The sequence below is a fragment of the Cnephaeus nilssonii genome (assembly GCF_951640355.1).
Source record: "Cnephaeus nilssonii genome assembly, chromosome: 5".
NCBI classification, from domain to species: domain Eukaryota; kingdom Metazoa; phylum Chordata; class Mammalia; order Chiroptera; family Vespertilionidae; genus Cnephaeus; species Cnephaeus nilssonii.
In genome coordinates this window covers 41,450,754-41,475,388 of record NC_137076.1, presented here as the reverse complement: position 1 = coordinate 41,475,388, position 24,635 = coordinate 41,450,754, and the positions used below count along the sequence as shown (strand labels likewise).

Below are 24,635 nucleotides of genomic sequence, written 5' to 3'. Positions count from 1 at the left end.
CAAACATACACATAAGTAGAGAATAGCATAACCTACTCCAAAGTACCTATCATTCAGCAAAGGCCCTTAGCAACATACATTGCACTTTTATTTGCATATCACACAGTCCTCAAATTGATAAATAATCTCTTTAAGTTGATTGTTTAGTAAATTAGAAAATAAATTATTTTATCAAAAATAAAATCCTCCATTAAGCCCTGGTCCGTGTGGCTCAGTTGGTTGAGCATAGTCTCATGCACCAAAAAGTCACTGGTTTGATTCCTGGTCAGGGCGCATGCCTGGGGATTGGCTCGATCCCCAGTAGGAAGTGTGCAGGGGGTAGCCAATTGATGTTTCTCTCTCACATTGATGTTTCTCTCTCTCTACCTCATCCTTCCTCTCTTTCTAAAATTAATAAAAAGATATTTTAAAAATTCCTCTTAAAGAGAGATTGGGAAGAATATTCATAGGGCACTCTTCAAACTCAGATTCAGAAATTGCTCTAACAGAATAAAATGAGATAAATTGACTATAGGTCCTCTTCCCAATATAAAAATGAATCCCTGGACTATTCAGCTAACAGTAAACAACTAGAGTTTGATGACTGGAGTTCTAACTAAAGAAAAATAAATGATCTTATCAGATTTTATGATAACCAGCTGGAGGTCTCCAAAACCATGAGGGAGTGTGTGACACTATTTTCAAAGAGTAGAAAAATGTTAGCTGACTCAAAAATCATATAGAATTATCTTCCTATTAAAAATTCACTGTATGTAGTGAAAATTAAACAGAAATTAGATTTCTTTATAAAATCAGTATGTACTTTTGACCCAAGAGTTCAATATAGTAATTGTCAAATATACCAAAACAACAAAATATTAAGATCATGGAATCAAAATACTAAATGCTTATTAATCTCATTAATGATTTAATGTTAAGAAATAAACTTATTTCAATTATTTTCCTTCTTCATCAACCTTCTCCATGGTTTTCTCATTAAAAGCTACTGTTTTTAATATCATTTTATCAGTATGTCTCAGCAACAGAGGCATATATTTTACCTTCTTTTTAATACATTTTTGACCCTCATACCACACAGTAATTAAACAAATAAAGGCTGGAGTCAGACTGCCTCTTTTCAAATCCATACTCCGTTATTAATTTGGTATTGATGATGAGCAGATTGCTTATTCAGGTATCTACTTCCTTATCTGCAAAACAGATGATATTAACACCTACCTTGCAGGGTTGTTGTGAGGGTTAAATAAAATGACTCATGGGATGAACCAAGCACTACTGTTATGACTGGAAATGCTCAATAAATGAGTGCACTTGTATCTTTATTATTATTAATGCTCAATATCTCTGTGTTAAATATATGATAATTTCCATAGAAGAGGTAAAAATAGAACTGAGTCAAATAATTTAGAAAATTATTTAAAGTTATGGAAGAAATTTTGATATAAATTACCTGCTTGAAAAATATTTGTTGTCTGTGCTTGCTTGGCATAAAGTACGCATAAAGTCGAAGAATGTCAGATGCTTGTCCTGAGGAAAGCACAGCATTGACCTTCATTGACCAAGACTGAATGATTAAAAAGTTGAAAAGATATGTTTGTAGATTGTTCAAGCCTTCATCTGCAACTATCAGGAAATATGGGTAACTCTCTTCCAAAAAATTTTTCCACTCTTGTGATAAGCATCCAGAAAATTGTGTTCGGACATCAATGGTGTTATTATGCTGAAGATGAAGAATTAAAGCAGTCCTCAAAGAAAGAAGTTCAGGGAAGTTGAAATATGCATACTCAGCATCCTGTGTGGGAGGGGTAAAGTACATTATTTTGAAATTATCATTTAGTAGTTTGCCACTTTAGTTAACACATATCATTAAAGTTATTAAAGGAATAGGTTCCAACACACTTCTGCTCTGTTTTATAGTCAGGGAATAGACCTTTAAACCTTGACTGTCATCTCACTAATACATGCCATAAACCACAATTTGGATGTAAATATGTGTATCCCTTTTAAGCAGTCACACAATACTCAGGATTGATCACACTTTCCCATTCTAATTCTTTTCCTCTCCAAACTCATTTCAAAAAGAAGAAGAAAAAGGACACAAAAATATGTCAAAGCAAATGGTGGATATAAATTATCCAGGAAAAGGAAGGTGTGGTGGATCATTTTATTTGAGAAGATTGTCCCCAGGTCATTGAGACCCTCCTGAAACTGCATAGGCTTTTCTCAATAGACCAAAATTAGTACAATAAACTGATTGTAAGAGTTAGGCTAGAAACCTGGATCTTTATTCAAAACACTGCTCGCAAGCAGTCAGCAATATTTAAAAAAAAAATCCAATAATAGTGTGGATTGAAAAACGTTATTGAACAGACGTACACCAAACGCCTTCAGGGATAGGACGAGGAAGGGGTGATAGTGGTTATACATATCTGTATTTAAATTGGTAAAATGTTATGATTAATTGTATTTATAATAAAAAAGCAGACCAAATATATTCCCTTGGAGGGAGGTACTATAGAGCAAATAATGAAAAAGCAGCGTATTTTGGGATCAAATACATTGACTGCTGAGTTTTTAAAGACAGAAGTTGGAAGTCTAGAATCCAGAGAGCCATTAGACCACGATTTAGGAGATTTATCATCCTCTTTCATGATCCTGCGTGTCCTTACAACAAAGTTCCATTACTGTGAATAATAAACAATTTTTTGTAACTTCTGAATACTGTGATTATAGGTAACTGTTTTCTGTTCTTCCCTTTAAATTTTCTAAATATTTATAGATATATTTCAATTTGTAATAAGAAAACACTTTTATAATAGAAATTTTAATTTTAGTTCTCAAATCATAGAAAAGGATTCAACTGTCACATGGTACCTTGAAGAAAACTATGGCAAATTGTCCTCCTTTACTAATAATATCCACAAGGTAGCGTTCAACCAAATAGAAGAAATGAAGCTCCTGCCCCTGCTTTAATGATTTCTCACATATGCACATGACAAGCAATGAATCTCCATCAATCAGAAAAAATTCAGATTCAACAAAATCATTGAATATACTGGAATACCTAAAATAAAAACAGTCAAAACAAAAATTAGATATAAATTAAATAAGGTCCAAAAAAAGGCAGCAGCCTTGTTATTATCATCAATAGCTGAATTTACTGAGTAACCATTCATGTCAGAATCAATGCTAAAATATTTCAAATACACCCATATACATGACTATTTTTCATAAAAAGAAGGCAGGATCAGTCCATTCTATAGAGAAGGGAACTTAGGCACAAAATGATAGGAAAGATTATCTAAAGCAATAAGGCAAAACCTGGATTGGACTCAGGAATTTAACACCTATATTTTGAATATGGACCTGTATCATATTTTCTTCCTGCTTAATCAATCTCATTCTTTTATAAAATAACTAGAGGCCCAGTGCACGAAATTTGTGCATGGGAGGGGGGTCCCTCAGTCCGACCTGCACCCTCTCGCAATCCAGGACTGCTGGCTCCTAACCACTCGCCTGCCTGCCTACCTGATTGCCCCTAACTGCCTCTGCTTGCCGGCCTGATCACCCCCTAACTGCTCCCCTGCTGGCTTGGTCGCTTCCTGACTGCCCCCCTGCTGGCCTGGTTGTCCCCTAACTGCCCCCGTGCCAGCCTGGTTGCCCCCTAACTGTCCCCCTGCTGACCTAGTCACCCCCTAACTGTCCGGAAGGAAGTCGGACATCCGGAAGATGTCCGGCCGACCCAGTCTAATTAGCATATTACCCTTTTATTAGTAAGATTAGTATAGATGTTGCCGAAACCGGTTTGGCTCAGTGGATAGAGTGTCGGTCTGTGGACTGAAGGGTCCCAGGTTCGATTCCGGTCAAGGGCATGTACATTGGTTGCAGGCACATCCCCGGTAGGGGGTGTGCAGGAGGCAGCTGGTCGATGTTTCTCTCTCATCGATGTTTCTAGCTCTCTGTCCCTCTCCTTTCCTCTCTGTAAAAAGTCAATAAAATATATTTTTTTTAAAAAAATGATTAGTATAGATGGGTTCATTGCAGCTGTAGTCAAAGAATGCAAGACAAAAATGTTCTTATTCACCATCAAACAGCTCTAAAAGTTCTGTGTTAAATAATCATATATACAACTATATACATATTTAATGCACTATAATATATACTAAGATAGATGATAAGATAGATAAATAGAGATCACTTTAAGGTCAAATAGATATATATAAGTAGGACATAAAATTTTATATTTATTACTCACTCAGCTTTTGGCATTTCACTCAAAATTAACTCTGAAATTTCCTCTAAAAACATCCTATATTTTTCTAAACCTAAAAAAAAAAAGAAAATGGGTTATTTTCAATCAGTCTTTTTTTTTAAAGAAAAAAGAAACAGAAATAAAACTTTTAAAATCTAATAAAACTGTACAACATACAGTTTTAGAAATTATTTTAAAAATTATGAATATTTTAAATTGAAAATTACCCATCCTTGCTGCTACCTGCACCTCCAACCTGAACGGGAAAATATTAAATATAGTAAAAATCCTTTACTTGGGTACCTCTAAGTGGCAGTTATTAATGAAAATGGCAGACCTACAAAAAAGAGAAGAAAATTAGAAATTTATTTATTCCATTAACAAATAGTATTGAATGACTACTGTGTGTTAAACAAAACATAGGACACTGGGAATACAAGAACAGACCAAAGTCAACATGCTGCCAATTCTCATGAAGCTTAACATCTCTCAGGAAAGACAAATATTAATCAGAGAATCATATAAAGAGTGGAAAATTAAAAATGTGACAAAATCAAAGAAGTTGGAGGAAGCTATCCCAAAGAAGTAATGCTTAGGCTGACTTCTGAGGGATCAAAAAAGATGCAAGGACTGTAGCATTCCAGGCAAAGAGAATACCTGAATACCATGTGCAAAAGCCCTGTACCATGAAAAAAGTGTGGATGGAACTAGATACTGAAAAGAAGCCAGCCAGAATGGAGTGGAGAAAGTGAGGGAAGAGCTAGCTGTGCTAGGGAGGACTATAGAAATATAAGGGCACTCAAAGCCTTTGAGGGCATGTTTCTGATCCTAAAATCCACTGACAGATTTTAAGCAGATAGTATTATAATTGGATTTACCTATTGAAAGATTACACTGGCTACAGTACAGAGAACAGACAGGATGAAAGCAAAGATCCAGTTAGTAGAGTAGAGAGAAAGCCATTGTTAGACGAGTCATGACAGTAGTTTGATCTAATAGAGCTTGATGGTTGTTTGAAGCACATACTGATAGTAAATATTTAGCAGGTGAGTTTGACAAGATCTGGTAAAGAATCAGGTGTGAACAGAGAAGAGGAGATAGTGAGCGTTGGCAAGAATAACTCCCTAGGATTCTACCTAATGCAACAGCATGAATAAGTAGGCCATTCCCTAGGCAATAAACCCTGGAAATAGGTCACATTTCAGGGAAATATCATTTGTGGTCAATGAGAGTTTGACTTGCTTTTGAGACTTAACCACAGAAATGTCATGTAAAAAAATATACAGTACAAGAAGTCAAATACAAGGTCTAGGCTAGACCTGAATATGTGAGTAATTTGAGTATTACGATACGTAAGGTCAGTGCTGAACAGAAAGATACATCATCATTCAAGAAAAGAAAATGACTGAAAATCCAGTTTTGCAGACCACTAATCCTATGTAATAAAGAGGTAATATGCAATTGACCATCACTCCAACACACAAGATGGCCGCCCCTATGTGGACACAAGATGGCCACCACAAGATGGCTGGCAGGGGAGGGCAGTTGGGAGGGACCAGGCCTGCAAGGGAGGGCAGTTGGGGGCAATCAGGCCTGCAGGGGAGGGCAGTTGGGGGGATCAGGCCTTCAGGGGAGGACAGTTGGGGGGGGGAACCCAGGCCTGCAGTGGAGGGCAGTTGCAGGGGGGGGACAAGTCCAGCATGGGACAAGGCCTGCAGGGGAGGGCAGTTGGGGGCGACCAGGCCTACAGGGGAGAGCAGTTCAGGGCGACCAGGCCAGCAGGAGAGGGCAGTTAGGGGTGACCGGGCTGGCAGGGGAGGGCAGTTGGGGGGCGACCAGGCCTGCAGGGAAGGACAGTTGGGAGGGACAAGGCCTGCAGGGGAGGGCAGTTGGGGGCAACCAGGCCTGCAGGGGAGGGCAGTTGGGGGGGGACCAGGTCGGCAGGGGAGGGCAGTTGGGGGTTACCAGGCCAGCAGGAGAGGGCAGTTGGGGGTGACCGGGCCAGAAGGGGAGGGCAGTTGGGGGCAATCGGGCCAGCAAGGGAGCAGTTAGGCATCGGTCAGACTGGCAGAGGAGTGGTTAGGGGGTGTTCAGGCTAGCAGGCAGGCGAGCAGTTGGGAGCTACCAGGCCCGGATTGCGAAGGAGATGTCCAACTGCCGGTTTAGGCCCCATCCAGGGATCAGGTCTAAACCAGCAGTTGGACATCCCCCGAGGGGTCCCAGAGTGTAGAGCAGGCGTCCTCAAACTACGGCCCGTGGGCCACATGCGGGTGTTTTTGCCGTTTTGTTTTTTTACTTCAAAATAATATATGTGCAGTGTGCATAGGAATTTGTTCATAGTTTTTTTAAAACTATAGTCTGGCCCTCCAACGGTCTGAGGGACAGTGAACTGGCCCCCTGTTTAAAAAGTTTGAGGACCCCTGGTGTAGAGGGTGCAGGCTGGGCTGAGGGACAACCACCGCCCCCCACCCCGTGCACAAATTTCATGCACCGGGCCTCTAGTATTTAATAAATGTCGAGAGAGGAGGAAACATCTGCAAAGGTAACTGAGAAAAACACTATAACAATGGTAGAAGAAAATGCACTTGAGCATTTTGTCACAGTAAACAAATATTGAGGCATTTCTCAAACATGCATACAGTGTGTTAGGGCTATGAAACTCAGATGATTGATGATAGATAGATAGATAGATAGATAGATAGATAGATATTATATGACATTAAGGAATATATAATGGTGAGATACATATTGATATTAAATTAATAATGCAGTGAAGATGTGGCTATAAAAAATGAGTACATTTGAAGAAAGAAGAAATTACTATGGGCTGGAAAGTTTACGAGACAACAGAGACAGGGGCAGAAGCATGTTTTCTCACTCATCCAGTTATCCCATCCTTTTTCAAAGACATTTAGAGCATCTACTGATCACTAAGCACTGTATTTGCTGCAATATATGGAAATATGCATGAAATATGGTCCCCTCTGGTTACCATCTGGTAAGGGTTTAAAGAGAATTAAATCAAACAGTATAATGTAATGTGTGATCGAGCAGAAATGGCATAAGAAGCCATTAGAGAACTGAAAAGGAGTTCTTTAATCAACTGGAGTGATCAGGGTTCTGTGTTCTGAGATTTCAAGCACATATTGAAAAGATGAAAAATTTTAGCATGTTGGGGAAGGTAAGAGATATAGAAGATCACATTCTATGTAGCAAAGCAGCACGGGTTTAATGTACAGAGATGTGAAACATGACAAGTTTGAGTTTCCACAGTCACTATACATGGCATAACAGAGGGTAATCTGATTGTAGATGAAAATAAGGTATGGACCAGATGATAAGATCTTTTGCCCAGGGAAGAAGTTTAGGCATTTTCCCAAAACTCTCTGCCATCCATTTCATGCAATCCTCAACCTCACTAATTGCACATTTGCCATACTGTCTTTCTTCAGTTCTGCAAGTGATATGCGCTCAAACGGAAAAGATGAGTCAGTGAGAACCAAGTAGACAAGAGAAACTTAACCACAAATATGTTACAAAGGGGAAACTTCAGGAAAGATAGTGTCCGATTCTACAAGATGAAATAAGTCCCAGATATTCACATTGTCCTTAATGTCTCAGGAATTTTTTATGGTACTCCTAGGACAAAATAAATATCTAATAGTTCATTTGTTAAGTAGTTAGCTCCAAACAAATTAGTAAGTCCTAACAACCTCCTCTGAAAATATATAATACACATAAATTGAGAGAAATAATAGTTTTTACAACTAAATAACAATTACTAGTGAAACGTGTGTGCCTGTTGGACACTGTGCAACTTTTCAACAATGGCCATAATGGCAGAATAAAACTCTCCTTAATTTAACAATTAAGGCCTCCTGCCTACCCTCTTCTCATATAACCTACAGAAAACTTTCCCTAGTAAATTTTACCCCAAACTTATACCTGGCTTAACTTTTACACAGAATTTACAATCATATGCCCAGCTCGCTCTTATTTAAGGAAGCGGCATGATAAGAAAAATAAAGCCAACTACCTCCATAATAACCTCTGAATGAATATGCATTAAAAATTAGAATTATGCTCAGCTGGCATGGCTCAGTGGTTGAGCATAGACCTATGAACTAGGAGGTCACGGTTCAATTCCATGGTCAGGGCACATGCCAGGGTTGCAGGCTCGATACCCAGTGTGGGGTATGCAGGAGACAGCCGATCAATGATTCTCTCTCATAATTTTAAAAAATATGTATGTTTATTTCAGAGAGGAAGGGAGAGGGAGAAAGAGATAGAAACATCAATGATGAGATAGAATCACTGATTGGCTCTCTTCTGCACTTCCCACATTGGGGATCAAGCCAACAACCAGGGCATGTGCCCTGACCACGGAATCAAACCATGACCTCCTGGTTCACAGGTCAATGCTCAACCACTGAGCCACACGGGCCAGCAGGAAAAAATCTTTTTTTTCCCCCCCCTCGGGAGGAACTTTTCATGGCTCCTGTTTGTAAGTGCCTCGAGGGGGAAAGGGAGCGTCCCATGAGTACTCATTAATTGCACTCTTTTGTTTCCTTCTCTCCTCTATGTCTGTTAGGTTGTCATTTAAAAAAAAAAAAAGATTTTATAAAGAGAGAAATCCAAATCTCTCTGAGACCATGGAATGTATTCTTAGGTTACTAATCAGAAGTTTTTAAAAGACAAAATAATTTCTCTAAGAAAATCCTAAAATAAACTTTGGTAATTGAGCAGATGCTTTTCTTACTATTTGTCCTACCTGAAACCTGACAAGATATTTCAAACAATTTATTAACTTAAGATCAGAAACTTGGCAAGCTTAGAAGTCAAGTAAAATGTTTTAAGCCTTAGTAGCTTTCAAGGTCTTTCTGATATTAGATAACCAGAAATGTAAACACAGGCCACAACTGCCCGAGACTAAATAAACCAAAGGGAAAGAAGTACAAGTGTCTGGAAAAGTTCCGATGTCTGAGCAGCACTCCCCTCAGTCTCCTTAAAAAATGGTTTATCAAGGATGAATGCAAATCTGAGCCACCTGAATGAATATATTTAACTTGTTACAACTATTGTAAGTTAATGGATTTTTCCTTATTTTACTTGTCTCATGGCTAAAAAATGTTTAATTAAAACTATCAGGGCTCTAGTTGTCTATATATATATATGTGTGTGTGTGTGTGTGTGTGTGTATGTGTGTGTGTGTGTGTGTGTGTGTGTGTGTGTGTGTGTGTGTATATATATATATATATATATATATATATATATATATATATATATATGTTGTCTACTTCCAGAGAATGTATCAATTGGTTTATAAAGAGCTCTACTTAATAGGCTTAAATAAATTAAGCTCTTATATAAATAAGAAATAGAAACCATCCTAGTTATTTCAAAAATTTTCCTCAAAATTAAGCTGGCTAAAATTGAATTTCCTTTAATAAGGGTTATTTTTAAAAATTAGGCTTTTTAATAACAATGGTGTGTTTATGTAAAGCTAAAACTACATTTCTCTGCTAAACACACCACACACAAAAAAACAACATTCCTGTACTATGGATATGTTCTTTAAAAAGATAAAGAAAACAAAGATTTTATGTTTTATATAAATAATTTTCTGTATTTTTTTATAATCAGGTCTTTTATTAACTTAACCAAGTATTCTTAATATTAAAAGAGCTAAATTTTGCTCACAACTATGCAACCTTCTGTATTTGTCTTTGAAATTTTTTATTGTCATTTTGAATAATGAATAATTAAGTATTATTTCATTATGTGTTGTTCCACAAGGACATATGACTGTATTTGACCAAATGTTTTAAAACTTTGATGTTTTTGACAACTTTCCAAGATCAAATGTTCTAAATAATAACTTTGGGATGTTCCAGAGGCTCCTGAAACATTTTAAAGAAAATTTATCTCTCCTCATAAAAAGGGAAAAATAAGCTAATCAGGTTTATTTGGTATGTTAAACACACAGGAAGCATAGTCAAGTAACTAATGCCAACTAACTTACAGTATTTCTGTCTCTGGAAGTTATAAATTTTATCATGCCTTTGAAATGTAAATACCAAGGAACTGAGCAAATCATTGCTCACAGAGACAGAATGGGAAAAAATAGTGTTTTTTAAAAAAATACAAACTGCTACATAACTTCCCTTACCAAAACTGGTTTGTAAAAGAGCTATGTTTTTACAAAACTACTAAAAACAATAATGATAAAATGAAATGACTGCATATAAAATATAAGATGTATGTTTTTAATAGAAGAAAATAGGAAGCATGAAGATTCCCTTTTGTTGAGAGAAAAAAAAAGAAAATGTTCTTTTGAGATAAGGAAGTTACAAAGATATTTGGGGGGTTATTTTAGGTATCTGGGGTTTTGTTTTGTTATTTGTCTGTTGGCTTTTGTTGGGGTTTTTTGTGTGTGTGTGAAGCAAGAAAAAGGGAAGTAATGTTGTTCTAACGTAAAATGTTTGTTTCAAAATAAGAAACAAAAATAAATAAATAAAATTAAAAAAAGATAGGTCAAAAAGTGAAAGGTATATGTATGTTCCAGAAGGTTGGTGGAAGTTGTAGAAGGTTCATGGAGACAGGATTTTAAACAAATAATTAATATATGATTAAACTAAGTTTTGAATGGATAACTAAGTCAATTGCATCATTTAAATATGTATGAATATGAACTCTCACCAGATTTTTAATTGTAGCCATTGTAAGTCTTTTATCATTTATAGAAAATGGTTATTTTACTCAGCTATGCTGTAGGGAAAAGTACTCCTACAAATATGTTTCATCTTCAAAGATTCATTAAAAAAAGAAAAACCCTGACAAACTGTAAAATGCAGGTTTCTAATAACTTTAAAAATGTTAGCACTGAAATGGATAAAGAGTTACACAACTCTAAGGAAAAACTGGATGCATAAAACTGCTAACAAAAAGATAAAGATCAATAAGAATTAATAACATGGGACTAAATGAACTGATAAGAATTATAATAATTTTATTATTTTTATATGAAATATTACTATTTTTTTATCTTTGTCTTATCTATCCTAAGATACCTGTGACCTACAGCAATTTGGTAAATTAGACATTTGCAAATAAAATTAAAACATTTATTTTAAAAATATTTTTTTCTTCCTACCTGATACCTCTAAAATTTCAGGTAATCTTAATGTGTGAACAAATTTAGAGAGGTTGACTCTTTGATTCATGTTTCCCAATTTATTATTTTTTTAATCCTGACCTGAGGATATTTTTCCATTAATTTTTAGAGAGAGTGGAAGGGAGGGAGAGAGACACACACAGAGAGAGAAACATTGATGTGAGAAAAACATTGATGTGAGAGAGACACATCAATTGGTTGCCTTCTGCACACCAGGCCCAGGGCTGGAGATTGAGCCTGCAACCCAGGTACATGCCCTTGACCAAAATAGAACCTGGGACCCTTAAGTCCTCAGGCTGAGACTCTAACCACTGAGCTAAACCAGCTAGGGCATGTTTCCCAATTTAAAGAAATTGCTTACACCTAATTTGACTGCTCAACCAATATAGGATTTGAAATTTTAAAATTACTTGGAAAGGAAGCAGATGGCAGCTGTTGTGAACAACTAACTCAAGATTCCAGACTAGACCTGTATCACGTATATCTTCATATTTCTCATATTACCTTACTTTAACTCCTTCATATCTGATAAATAATATGAGGACAAGCACACACTTTAAGAATTATTGTTTTCGCCTTAATTTTTGACTAGGAAAGTAACTCAACATTGGACATCATCTTTTTGTTGTTGTTGTTGTTGTTAATCCTCACCTGAGGATATTTTTTCCATTGGTTTTGAGAGAGAGTGGAAGAAAGGGAGTGGGGTGGAGAGAGAAACATCAATGTGAGAGAGATACATTGACTGGTTGCCTTCTGAACACGCTCCAACCAGGGGTGGGGAGTGAACCACCACCCAGGAACCTGCCCTTGACCAGGAATTATAGAAATGTTTGCTATTATAAAACTTTGTTTGCATATAGCTTGATGGTATAGGGCAGGCACACTCAGATAAGGGTTGCTTAGTGTTTTGAAATGACTCCTCAGTCCTATGAGACTTCAGATGAGAAACTTCAAGGAACTACAGAAAATGTTTGCCCTTAAAGAAATATGATGGAAAAGCCTTCCTTTTTCTCTGGCACTCTTACTGCTCAAATGTGACCTAAGGTTCCAAAGAAAAAGAAAACCACTTCTCTGCTACATGAGACATGCCATTCCAGGAGAGCCTTCCTAATGATGAGGAACCAACAATGACATGACATACTCAAAATGAGCCATCTTACAACAAAGAACCAATGATGCTTTAAATAACCGATCGAAGCTGTTACTTTGAAGGAAATCAGTGATATTTTGAAGGAAATATCTTAATCAAAGGGGGAGTGGGGGATGTAAAAGAATAATAAATGGAGCTGGAGCTTCCATGCCAGAATAACTGCTTTGCACATCTTATACCTCAAACCTTTGGAATGTTAAATCAGGGCAAAAAAAAAGCTTTAGACTGGACCTAAAGCCCTACTGTGTCCCAAAGAACTTTTTGCAAAGATATCAAACAGATATTATGACTATCAGACTAAAATTTCTAAAGATGGTTTGAAATTTGAGCTGCTATTCTGCACCAATAGAAATGCCACTATTCTATTAGTGGTATGTCATCTGCACCAATAGAAATGCCACTATTCTACTGATGTAATTGTTCCTCTTACCTTTCTCATTAATACCTTTGCCTTTGTTTCCTAATCAGAACATAATTTGGGAATATCAATTCTTCCCAAATAGCTCTTCTTATTGATCTCAAATAAATGCTTATTTCCTCACACTTCGGAACAATATCTTTAGGTTAACAACATCTATTTCAAATGGTTGTCTTAATGATCTAGTACCATATTTCCCAGCCAAACATATAGACTGTTTCTACGATGATTAATGTGTACATAATCATAATTTTGTAACTACTATTTACTGGTTTTCCATATTTGATTCAACATAGAAACAAATCACAAGACGTTATGAAAGGGATGAATAGTAGAAAAAGAAGAATAAATACTAAATTCCTCATTTTTATTGCAAAATATATGTAAACAGCATCCTAAGTTAATATATCAAAAAATAAGGATTTCTGATATCAAGAAGCTAACCTGCCTTTCATATAAGTATCACACCATTGGGTTACCAACTAATATAAGTGGGAAGTTTCATTTTCAGTAGCTGGAGGTAACCCAGAAAATACAGAGATGGAATGATGGAATATCATAATTTTACAACTCATAATGAATTAATAGATCTTAGTATTTTCAGGTGATAGCAGAAAAATATAGAGGCAAATATCTGCTTCCATAAAGAACAACTGCACCATTATTGAAATATTCTAGAAAATAAATACATACATACATACATAAACAAACCTGAATTTGATCAAAGCTCTAGTAGCAACCACAAAACATTTAGAATACAGAGCATGTTAAATGATATCTAAAAGACTCTCTATAAGACTGGTTGAGGGAGGAACCCACTTATTAACAAATAAATTACAAGAGGATGAAAGAGATTATAACAAACTTAGAGACTTATCCAGTCACAGCAGTGTCAGCACCTTATCTGAATTCTGATTTAAAGAATCTTAAAAACAGAGAAGGCAAGAGAGAAAAAAGAGAGTGAAATTGTACATTATGCATTGGGGGTGGGGGGATGGCCCAATCTGGACAAGAAGGCGTGGGAAATGGTGAAGCCATCTGATGGAAGGGGTCAAGTTCTTGAAATACTGTCTGGAGAAGAGCTGACCAGCAACTGGCCAAGTTTTAAGATGGGCTCCATGACTCCAGCTATCCCGGTCTACATGCCCATATAGTACCCTCTCCTGAGTGTGGGCAGGACCTGTGAATTTAATGGGCTAGCCTCTCAGGATTAGCTTACATTACCTAAGACTCTTATCAGAGCAAACAGGGGAGAGACTCTCCTGCTGGCTTGGAAGAGATAAACCACCATACTGTGAGAGGGCCACGTAGCTAGGACCCGAGGGCGGAATCTAAAGGTTGAGAGTAATCCCCAGCTAACAGCTTGCAAGAAAACAGGGAACCCCGATCCCACAGCTGTAAGGACTTGGATTCTTCCAACAACCTGAATGAGCACCCAGAGCCTTGATGAGATGGCAGCCCCAGCAGACACCTCCATTTCAACCTGGTGAGATGCTGGGTAAAAGATTCAGTTAAGCCCAGCCTGTGTGGCTCAGTGGTTGAGCATCGACCTATGAACCAGGAGGTCACCATTCAATTCCTGGTCAGGGCACATGCCCGTTGGAGCTCAGTCCCCAGGGCGGGGTGTGTAGGAGGCAGCCCATTCTCTCTCATCACTGATGTTTCTATCTCTCCCTCCCTCTTCCTTCCTCTCTGAAATAAGTAAAAACGTATATATTAAGAAAAAAAGACTCAGGTACCCCATGCCAGGACTTCTAATCCATGGAAACTATAAAATAATAAATTTCTATTGATTTCAACCACTAAATTTGTGATCATTTGTAATGCAGCAATAGAAAACTAATACATGCCCATACATCCTTTTAAATTTTATATAAAAAAAATAGTTTTTATGTGAAGCCACTGAAATTTAAGGGTGCACAGGCGTCACCTGGGAGATTTTATTAAAATGTAGATTCTAATTCTGCAAGTTTGGAGTTGGGCCTGCCTGAGATTCTGCACAGAGGACCAGGCTGCTTGCTGCTGTCAAGGCCAAGGGTTTTGTTTTTTGTTTTGGGCTGTGCTAAGATGTGACATCACATGGTGTCCTCAAATACCTCCATCCCAGCACAGTGTCTTAGAAGAGAACCCTTTAAATGCCTGATTCTCTCCCCTCTCCTTCAGACTTTAGACCTCCGCGCCCCTCATCCTTTCCTCTGCTTTTCTCCCACGCCTTGCATCCCCTTGGGGAGCCCAGTGGCGCCAACACCTCCCCGCACCCGCGCCAGTGCGCGCGCCCGCCCGCTCTCAGACCACCTCCCCCTTTCATCGGAGACCTAGGACCTCCGTGGGACGTCTCTGCTCCAGGTCCCTTCCCAGGGACCCCCCTTGAAACACACACCCCCTCCAGCCCTACGTGGTGGCCCCCACCTCCACCCCCACCCCCGGTACCACCCATTCCTCACCCCGGACTCAGGACTCGGAAACCCGGGACCTGCTGCGTCCAAGGAGCCGCTGGTTGGCGAGTCCCGCGGAAAGGGAGTGAGGGAGAGGGGACCATAGGCAGAGCCCCAAAGAAGCTCAGGGCTTTGAGCTGAGCGGAGCCACCTAAGCCACTCCTTTAACTACTGTGGAGTGAGTTTCGCTTTCCTTTCTCGCTTCAGAGGCATTCAAGTTTCGTTTCTCAGCATCAGGAATCTGGGAGGTAGGTTTAGGGAGAGTGGGTTTTAGCGTCTTTCCCTTCAATCTGAGCCGTGTGGAAGATAGCAGAGGCAAAATGCATTCTTCGGAATTCATACATGAATACAGGGAAAGGACACAGACAACGCTGGGACATCTAAGCAAGGTAAAATTAAGTAACGGTGGAATTTGGAAAAGATGAATTCTAAGACACCGGAATCTGAAATTCCACCGTCAGATGTGGGATCTTGCTGCTCCACCTTGACCCAAAAAGAAAAACAAAAACAGTGCATAAGAATACATGAACTTGAAGCACCTATTATGAGAAGCTGATGATTACTGTTCTGTGTGGACTATATTGGGAACTTCCATGGGCCAAGAAACACCATTAAAAAATAAATTGAAAATGCAACATGCTTACTTTTATTTCTGTCTTAATGTAATTTTCACTTTATGTCTGCCTGTTGATGGTTGCAATTTGCGTTTCAACACTAGCCTCTCTTTCTAGTGTCCTAAATTTCATGAATGCTATAAATGTACAAATACATGAGAATTCCAGCAAGTGCGAGGTGGGGACAGCAGTGAGTTTTGAGTATTTTAGCAACAGTGGGAAGCCACAGCTGCTTTGTCTGCAGAAATGGTAAGCGCAGAGGTATAGGCACTGTTCCACAGGGAAAACAGAAGAGAGCTCAGTGAATGGCAACTTTCTGGTTCTAAATTGGTGAGCCATGATGCTTGGTTGTTGTTGGTCTTGTTGTTGTTGTTAATCCTCACTGGAGGATTTTTTCCCATTGATTTGGGGAGGGGGAGGGAGAGACAGAGACATCAATGTGAGAGAGAGACACGGATTGGTTGTCTCCTATATGCACTGGAACCTCCAACCAGTCTGAGACGGAACCTCAGGTACGTGCCCTTGCCCAGGAATGGAACCCATGGCCCTTCGGTGAGGTGGCTGGTGTTCTAACCACTGAACAACACCGGCCAGGGCAGAGAGTCAAGTTGTTACAATAAAAAGGTGGGGTTGGAGAGGGTGGCCATTTTTCACATCTATCAGGCTTTCATTTATCCATTTGCAAACTTGGGGTGTTTGTTGATGATGACTTTGAGAAAGAAAAGGAAGGAACTTAGAACTTGACACAGGGCTGGACTAAAGTTACACTATATTCATATCCATCCCTCACGCACTTCTCTAATGCACTTGCCTGTGGTAAGCTGAATAATGCCCTCTCGCCCCCTCCAGGCAAGACGTCAGTGTCCTAATTCCTGGAATCTGTGAACATGTTAGCTTTCATAGCGAAAGGTACTTTGCAGAATAAACCAAATTCAAGATTTGAGATGAAGAAATGAGGATGGGCTGCCCAAGTGGACTCAAAGGGTCCTTAAAAGAGGGAGGTGGGAGCAAAGGGTCAGGGAAGGCAGTGTGATGACGGAAAGAGTCAGTGACGGAATGCGATGGCTTTGAAGATGGAGGCAGGGGACACAATGTAAGAATTCGGGGGCCTCTTGAAGCCGGCAGCGGCAAGGAAGCGGATTCTCTTGTAGAGCCTCCGGAAGGAGCCAGCCCTGTGGACACCTTGACTTCAGTGCAGTGAGACTGATTTTGGACGTCTGACCTTCAGAATTGTAAGAGAATAAGTTTGTGCTGTTTTAAGCCAGAGTTTGTTGTTAAGTGTAGCAATAGGAAACAAATGCACTATTGTGAATTAATAAAGCAAACTGATAACATATTTGCTAGCAGCAGATAATAAAAAGTAGCAATTTCATGATGGGTATGCTATTATTTTTGTCAGTTTATGGATGAGACAAAGAAGGCTTAGGGGGATGACATAATTAATGAATGCTGCCAAGATTCAAAACCTGATCTAACCCAAAGGTCTATCTATGATCTTTTATATTACATGACCTCAGACAAATGTTTCATATTCTATAACTGAAAGTCTTTCACAAATGGACAAATAGCCCTAGCTGATTTGGCTCAGAGGTTAGAGCATCGGCCCACTGACGGAATGGTTGAGGGTTCATTTCCAGTCAAGCTCACGTACCTCGGGTGCAGGCTCAAACCCCAAACCAACCTGGGTGCGTGCAGGAGGCAACACAACCAAGCGATGTGTCTTTCTCACATCGATGTTTCTGTCTGTCTGTCTCTGCCCTTCTGCTTTCTCTAAAAATCAATGAAAATAATAATATTGGGTAAGGATGAACAACAAAAAGGACACATATTTTTTTTTGCTTTCTTTTTTAATTATTGAGATGTTAATTTTTAAATGTACCTAATGCTTATATGTTTGTTTCAGTTTTTACTGAGAAGTGAAAACAATGAACAGTGACTCAATCTTTTCAATTGCTGACCCCAGTATATTTAACCAACACACAAAATCTCTAGTCTAGATTTTCTTTTCCATTTCAACAAATTAACCCCCCTGAGCACACCCTGGAGTTTGTCCAAATTTTTATCATCACAAACTCTATTTCTACTTTTCAGACTCCTCCCTTTTACTTCCTGCACTTCAGCCTCTTGGGACTCCTGAATGTTTTTCTTATCAGAATGACAGCCATGAGTCAACAATTCAACCTTTCCCTAATTAACCTGTTCAACTGCTTGAGCCTTAGACTGTCCTCTATCTTTTTCTTTTTCTCTTTTTTTTTTTTTTTTTTTTTGCCTCTCAACACAGAGAAATGACCCAGTTTGTGTCCTATCAAACTATTTACAAATACATCTCATGCCTTTTTTTGTTTTCCCCCAAGCTTTAGGAACATTTTCCAATAATGGTTACAACCCTACAGAACTTTATATTTGCCTCAAGTTATTTCTAATAGAAGATCTCTTTTTCAATTCTCTCTTAATTTTATGATAACTCCATATAACATCCTTACACAGAGTCTGGGAAGAATACACCAGGGGCCACCCACACCCAACATAACTAACACCCTATAATCTGGATTTGGCTCCTCCTCAAGCATCTCAGTCCGTTATTCTTTAGTATGTTTTATCTTCAACTTCACCCTGTCAACTAGAATGTATTGTTCATTCCACTGAAAGACCTGTCACTTCCACTTTAAAACACTAACAAATATGATCCCCTGCTCTATTTCATCCCTTCTCTTTTGGGCACAGTACCCTTTAGTGGTCTATGCTGCTTCACCCTACTCCAAACCCTCAGGCCCCTTTAGTCCAGATCTGCTCTGAAACTGTTCTGTCAAAGATCACCAATGATGGCCCAGGGATTGATATCACCAAGCAATGCTTGTTTGGCCAATGATTTACTTCTTTCTCTGAAACATTTGAAATATTTTTAACCAATCTCTCTTTTCCAACCAGCCTCTTCTCCCTTGGTTTTCTTCTTTAAATCTATTTCCCTCCCTACCTCCTCTATCCACATTAATGGAACCATCACATAACAACTGGTAAATTAGAAACCTGGTAACCATTGTTCATCTCCCTTAAATCCCAATTGAACTTGAATGCCTAACACTTATGGAATCTAGAATCTCTTCTCCCTCCCATTATTTCAAGGCTGGAGCAAGTGTCACCATTTCCCATCTAGAGTACGGAAGCAGCCTGTTCCCTTCCGGACTCCAGCCTGTCCCTCTATGTCATTGTCCACTCTGCTGTTAGAGTTACCTTTTAGCATATAAAACTGAGCACATCAAGTCTCTGTTGAAAGACACTTCGACATTTCCTCTAATTCACCTATTAGCATTTCCTCTCTTTTTAGAACCCTCTAACTACCTGATATGCCTCCTTACACCCCATTGCAGAAGGAGTGATTCCTGCCCTATAGTTATGGAGACGGCCAAACACATGACACCTGATGCTGGACAGAGGTGATTTACAGCACTTTATTAGTCACATACACTCACAGCCCAGGGCAGGAGGAGCCCAAACACCATGTAGGACCACGCAGGGCTTTACCTCAGGAGCCAAGTGAACAAGGTGGAACTGTGGGAGGCAGACTCTGTAATAACTAGAAGGTGGGGTGACTCCGGGACTGTGCAGGATGACTACAGATTTCATCACCGTATTTAGGATGGTGCACAACTGAAAATTCATGAATTGTTTATTTCTGGAATTCTCTTTTTAATTTTTGGACCACAGTTGACCATGGGTAACTAAAATCACAGGAAGTGAAAGCGCAGAAAAGGGGAGACTACTGTACTAGCCATTTATATAATAGCAAATTACTTAGCCAATAGGATGGAGCCAATAATTTTAACAACATTGAGTATTGGATAGAAGGGCCTTCATGGGCCCCACAGTATTAAGGTTGTGATAATGTACTGTGCAAAGTCATTCACTCATTTCAGGTTTGGGAACATGCCGAATTGGACTGTTAAATAAGGAAGCAGTAAGGATAGTCACCCCTTAATGCATTAGGTCATATCTAATTAGGCCTTATGGTTAAATTCCTGAAAATTATTTGTCAAGAGTGTAACAATCTAATGCTATATTGTTTTCATTGTGACTGTTGTTTCAGAAGCTTACTCGACATGTAGCTTTGTAAGGAATTTCAATATGACTTATTTTTTCCAGACATAATAGACTTTTTTTTAAAGCCAAGATTGCTGCATGCTTTCTAAAAAATATAATACCAACATCTTTCATTGCAAAAAGAGTTCATTCTCTACTAAATTTGCTTAGGTTTGAGTTCTATGATCATAACCACAATATTAAATTTACAAATCCTAAGTAAACATGTGGTAATACATTTATATGAATACCCATGAAAAAGTAATTATGTCAGCAATAATTTACTTATCTCTTCCTCCTGCAGAAACATATAAAGCATTCAAACAAAAATCACAGATGCACAAGGGAGGGGGAGGCAGAGGTAGGTGGAGATGGGCAAAAGGAGGAAATATGGGAGTACCTGCAATAACATCAACATTAAGAATATTTAATGAAATGTCATTGTGGGACAACACTTAATGAAATAATACCTAATTACTCATCAACCAAAGTGACAATAAAAAATTTCAAAGATGCAGGTATAAAGTTAAAATGAGCACACTGGGTCTGTGATATTTCTGCCATGGGCTTTTCAACACCTGTTGATTAGTCAATGAGAGGAAATGTAGGGGGCTGAAGATATGCCAGTTCTGTGAAAATTCTTTCTCAAAATAGTGCCGAGCAAATTGTTAGTCCAACAGAAGTAGACAGTGACCAGACCTCAGATTTTGTGTCTCCAGCAGAGCAACTGTCTTCAATGGCTGACGTTTTAAAAATACTTAAATCCCACTTTGGTCCAACAGCTGATTTCCTCCCTTACCATACTCTTCCCTCCTTTGTTTTCCCAGGGAGTGACAGCACACCCTTCGCATTAGAGTTCCTTTTTCCTCTGATAAGCAGCTTCTGAAATTGTTATACAGCTGCTCCTACTTGTCTGGCAGTGACCACTCCACTTGCAACTTTAACATTCCCTCGCTAAGTATCTTTATGAAGCATGCAATGTAAAATACAAACTTTAAAAGAAATGAAAGGCCAGGAGTTTTGAGTTCGTTCAAATAAGTCTCAAAGCCATTTTCATTTTAATTTTTACTTCTTTTTTTTTTATTGATTTCAGAGAGGAAGGGAGAGGGAGAGAGAGATAGAAACATCCATGATGAGAGAGAATCATTGATGGGCTGCCTCCTGCATGCCGCATGTTGGGGATCGAGCCCACAACCCGGGCATGTGTCCTGACCAGGAATGGAACCTTGACCTCCTGGTTCATAGGTTGAGGCTCAACCACTGAGTAACACCAGCTGGGCTCAAAGCCATTTTTAGATATCCAATCATTGTGGTATATTGGTCTTTCTCCTCTAGTAACCAAATATTTAAAAAAATAAACTGTCTCATTCAGTCAAGCCTTTATTTCACTTTATATTAACTCAATTTAAAACTTTAAAATCTTCAGCCATAAAAAGGATGCTTACATTTTTAATAATTCATTCATATTATAAATACAAACGGTTTCTTCTTCTTTCCACTATCACTTTATAGTGAGTTTTTCTACGCTATTATAAACATTTCATAAACATCACTTTCTATGACCACTTTAACATTACATGTGTTCACTTAACCTTTGGAGATTTAGATTGTTACCAAATTTTTGCTATTGTAAATAATGTTGGGGTAAACATGATATCATATATGTCCACAAAGAAGAGTAGGTGAGGACAGATCAAAGGATATGAACATTGTAAAGCATGAACATTTAAAGTGTGGAGAAGTTAAACCACTGATAAACAGATCTAAAGATTTGGAAATTCACAGACAAGAGCTGATCTGGAGTAGAAGACACTTTGTTTCAGGGCTTCAAAATCAATGATGGTCTGAATAAAATCATACTATGTGTGTGTGTATTGCTTTAAGCCTCCAAGTTCTGGAGTGATTTGCTATCTAACAATGCATAACTGATTCACATTTTAATTTAGGATTTTGTGAGTGTAGCTCATCCAAGTGTAGCTGTAGAACCAGGGAGTTGGAGACGAATAGAAGTGAAGATGCATATATATAAGGAGGCCAAACAACGCATATGAAGCAATATGCCTCCGTGTGGAATAAATAGACAAATGCGTGCTGTGGTCGCCCAGGATAATGGCACGACTTGGGGTAAAGAAGAGAACCAAGAGTCCAACTGGATCCAAAGTACTGATTAAAGAGGTAGGATAGAGGATGGTCAACTCGAATGTCAAGAGCTTCAAAAGAGCAGAACTTTTTATAAGAAGTAGAAATAATTATTTGGGAGCTGGACAGGGACGCAGTGAAAGACCACTGATACCGTGATTCAACCTCAGCTGCTCCTGGAAATGGGTTCTTTTGGTACGTGTGAAAGTGCCCGGTAAACTGCTTTCACCATACCTTGGGTGAGGTATGATGAAGACAAGTGCAGATCAAGAGGGAGAGAGACCAGAAAGAGTTTGACAGTTGCTATTCACAGTTCCCTGGGGAGGGCCACTCAGAGGAAGCACCAAGGTCTGTGAAAAAAAGCAGAAGGAGAGCCCAGCCGGCATGGCTCAGTGGTTGAGCATTGACCTAAGAAGCAGGAGGTCATGGTTCGATTCCCAGTGAAGGCACATGCCAGGGGGCATGCAGGAGGCAGCCAATCAATGATTCTCTCTCATCATTGATGTTTCTATCTCGCTCTCCCTCTCCCTTCCTCTCTGGAATCAATATATTTATACATTTCTTTTTCAAAGCAGGAGAAAGAGAACTGTGGGGTTGAGCCCTTATTTTGGTTTCTCTAGAAAGGAATTGTGAGGGAGGGCAAGCAGGTTTATAATTGGCTAATTTGTCTAATTTAAGTGGGCTTTGCGGCACAGGACTGCCCCTGGTTGTCAGATACCTAGCCCTGGGGCAATGAGCATGAGTGTTTAGTAGCCTGGAGTGTGAGGGCCCACTATAGGAGATGGTTAGGGGTATAAACTTAAGGGGCTGCTCAAGAAGGGAACTGAGTAACATTTTATAAAAGGAAAGATTAAACTAAATGCACATTTCCCAGCGCACACATTGAGATGGGGTTGTAAAGTTTACCTGGGATTTCCAAAAGTTACTGCCCCAGTGCATAGTCTGGAATGGGGCAGGGTGTGATGGCGGGGCTCTGCACAAGGTACTGTTAATTCAACAAAACATTTATAAACATTGGTGTGGTGGTGGATTTATATAGTTATAGTTCTATTAAAAATGAGCACCTATATTATTTGAAACTTAATAACACCTTACAAACTTTATTCACCATTGACCTAAATAATCCAGATATTCCATTCCCTAACACACCACCACCACAATTTTTCAGATGTTAACATTTTTGTATATTTGCATCATATTTTATTTGAAGAAATAAAATCACAGGTATGGCTGACATTCATATTCTCCCCTCTCCAACCCAGTTCCCCTAGAATTCTTCCTGTGATTCACCTCCTGGCCTCTATGCTTGGTGCCTTAGGTCTGAAGCCCTGCTGGTTTACTAGTAGTTTTTCTGAAGAAAAAAAAAAAAGGGGGGAATTGGAAAGTAGAGTCTAACTGTTCCTTAGGGAAACTTTTCACCTTATGTCCAACTCCTATCTCACCCCCAAATGCACCCAGAGTTTGGCAATTAAAAGTATCTGCAAAAAAAAGCAGCTGGTGGTGCCTTCAATTCCTGCATTTCTCTGGCACTCTGTGAGACAAGCCTTGCTCCTTAGCAGCATCTCTTTCTGCAGGGGTCTAAGTTTTGACCTTCTCTGCTCTCTAGGTAGACCACTGCTTCAACTGTTTGCCATTTTCCAACAATTTTGCTGATTTCTGGCACCTTTTACCATCTCCTACCCCAATCTTTGTCCTTTTTGGTTTGTACTACTTGTATTTGAGGGTTTTAGAGAGGGGGAAACCTATGTTCAATCCACCAAGCTCACCAAGAAACTCCTTTAGATAAGAAACTGGATCACATGTAATGATGAGGCATTATCTAAATAAAAGAAGACTCGGTATTCAATTCTAAATTAACCAAAAAAAAATTTAAATTTTATTTTTGCCTCTTAGGTTTCTGCTACCACATGTTGGGACAGAAATGCTTTTTGTTTGTATCACCTATATTTTCTACTTGGAAGATTAAAGTATTAGACTAATCCTAAAGAGATGCTATAGGATATGTGAGATACTGGTTGTAGAGCATTTTTACAAGTACAGGAAGACCTATACGTATTGTGAACAAGTGTCTTAACCTATTATATTCTGACACCCTCTGGTGGCTTAAAGTCTCATGTTTATTAGCAATATAAAGAAATCAGTATTTTTAAAAGTATGTTATTTGAAAGTATTAATAATCCCATTTAAGATGGCATTAATACAATAGCCAAAATTTGGAAACAAGCCAAGTGTCCATCAATAGATAAGTGGATTAAAAAAGCTGTGGTACATTTGCACCAAGGAATAGTATGTGGCTGTAAAAGAGAAGGAGCTCTTACCTTTTGCGTTAGCATGGATAGATCTGGAGATTATTATGCTAAGTGAAATAAGCTAGTC

At 38.8% G+C, this 24,635-nt stretch overlaps 1 protein-coding gene across 3 annotated transcripts in view; it reads right to left on the bottom strand.

The window, feature by feature from the left end:
* The window catches only part of LOC307100199 (putative ATP-dependent RNA helicase DDX60), a 105,612-nt gene extending 90,037 nt beyond the window's left edge, over nucleotides 1-15,575 (bottom strand). For 2 of the 3 annotated variants that reach the window (XM_079772559.1, XM_079772560.1), the window contains exons 1-5: nucleotides 15,439-15,575; nucleotides 4,480-4,589; nucleotides 4,256-4,325; nucleotides 2,875-3,064; nucleotides 1,451-1,792 (exon numbers count right to left, since the gene is read on the bottom strand). In XM_079772559.1, the coding sequence (XP_079628685.1) occupies nucleotides 1,451-1,792; nucleotides 2,875-3,064; nucleotides 4,256-4,325; nucleotides 4,480-4,483 (606 nt within the window). In that variant the 5' untranslated portion in view covers nucleotides 4,484-4,589; nucleotides 15,439-15,575. Of the gene's footprint in view, nucleotides 1-1,450; nucleotides 1,793-2,874; nucleotides 3,065-3,763; nucleotides 4,067-4,255; nucleotides 4,326-4,479; nucleotides 4,590-15,438 lie in introns of those variants that run through there. The other variant, XM_079772561.1, reaches the window with a different exon arrangement.
* Between the last annotated feature and the right edge of the window lie 9,060 nt (nucleotides 15,576-24,635).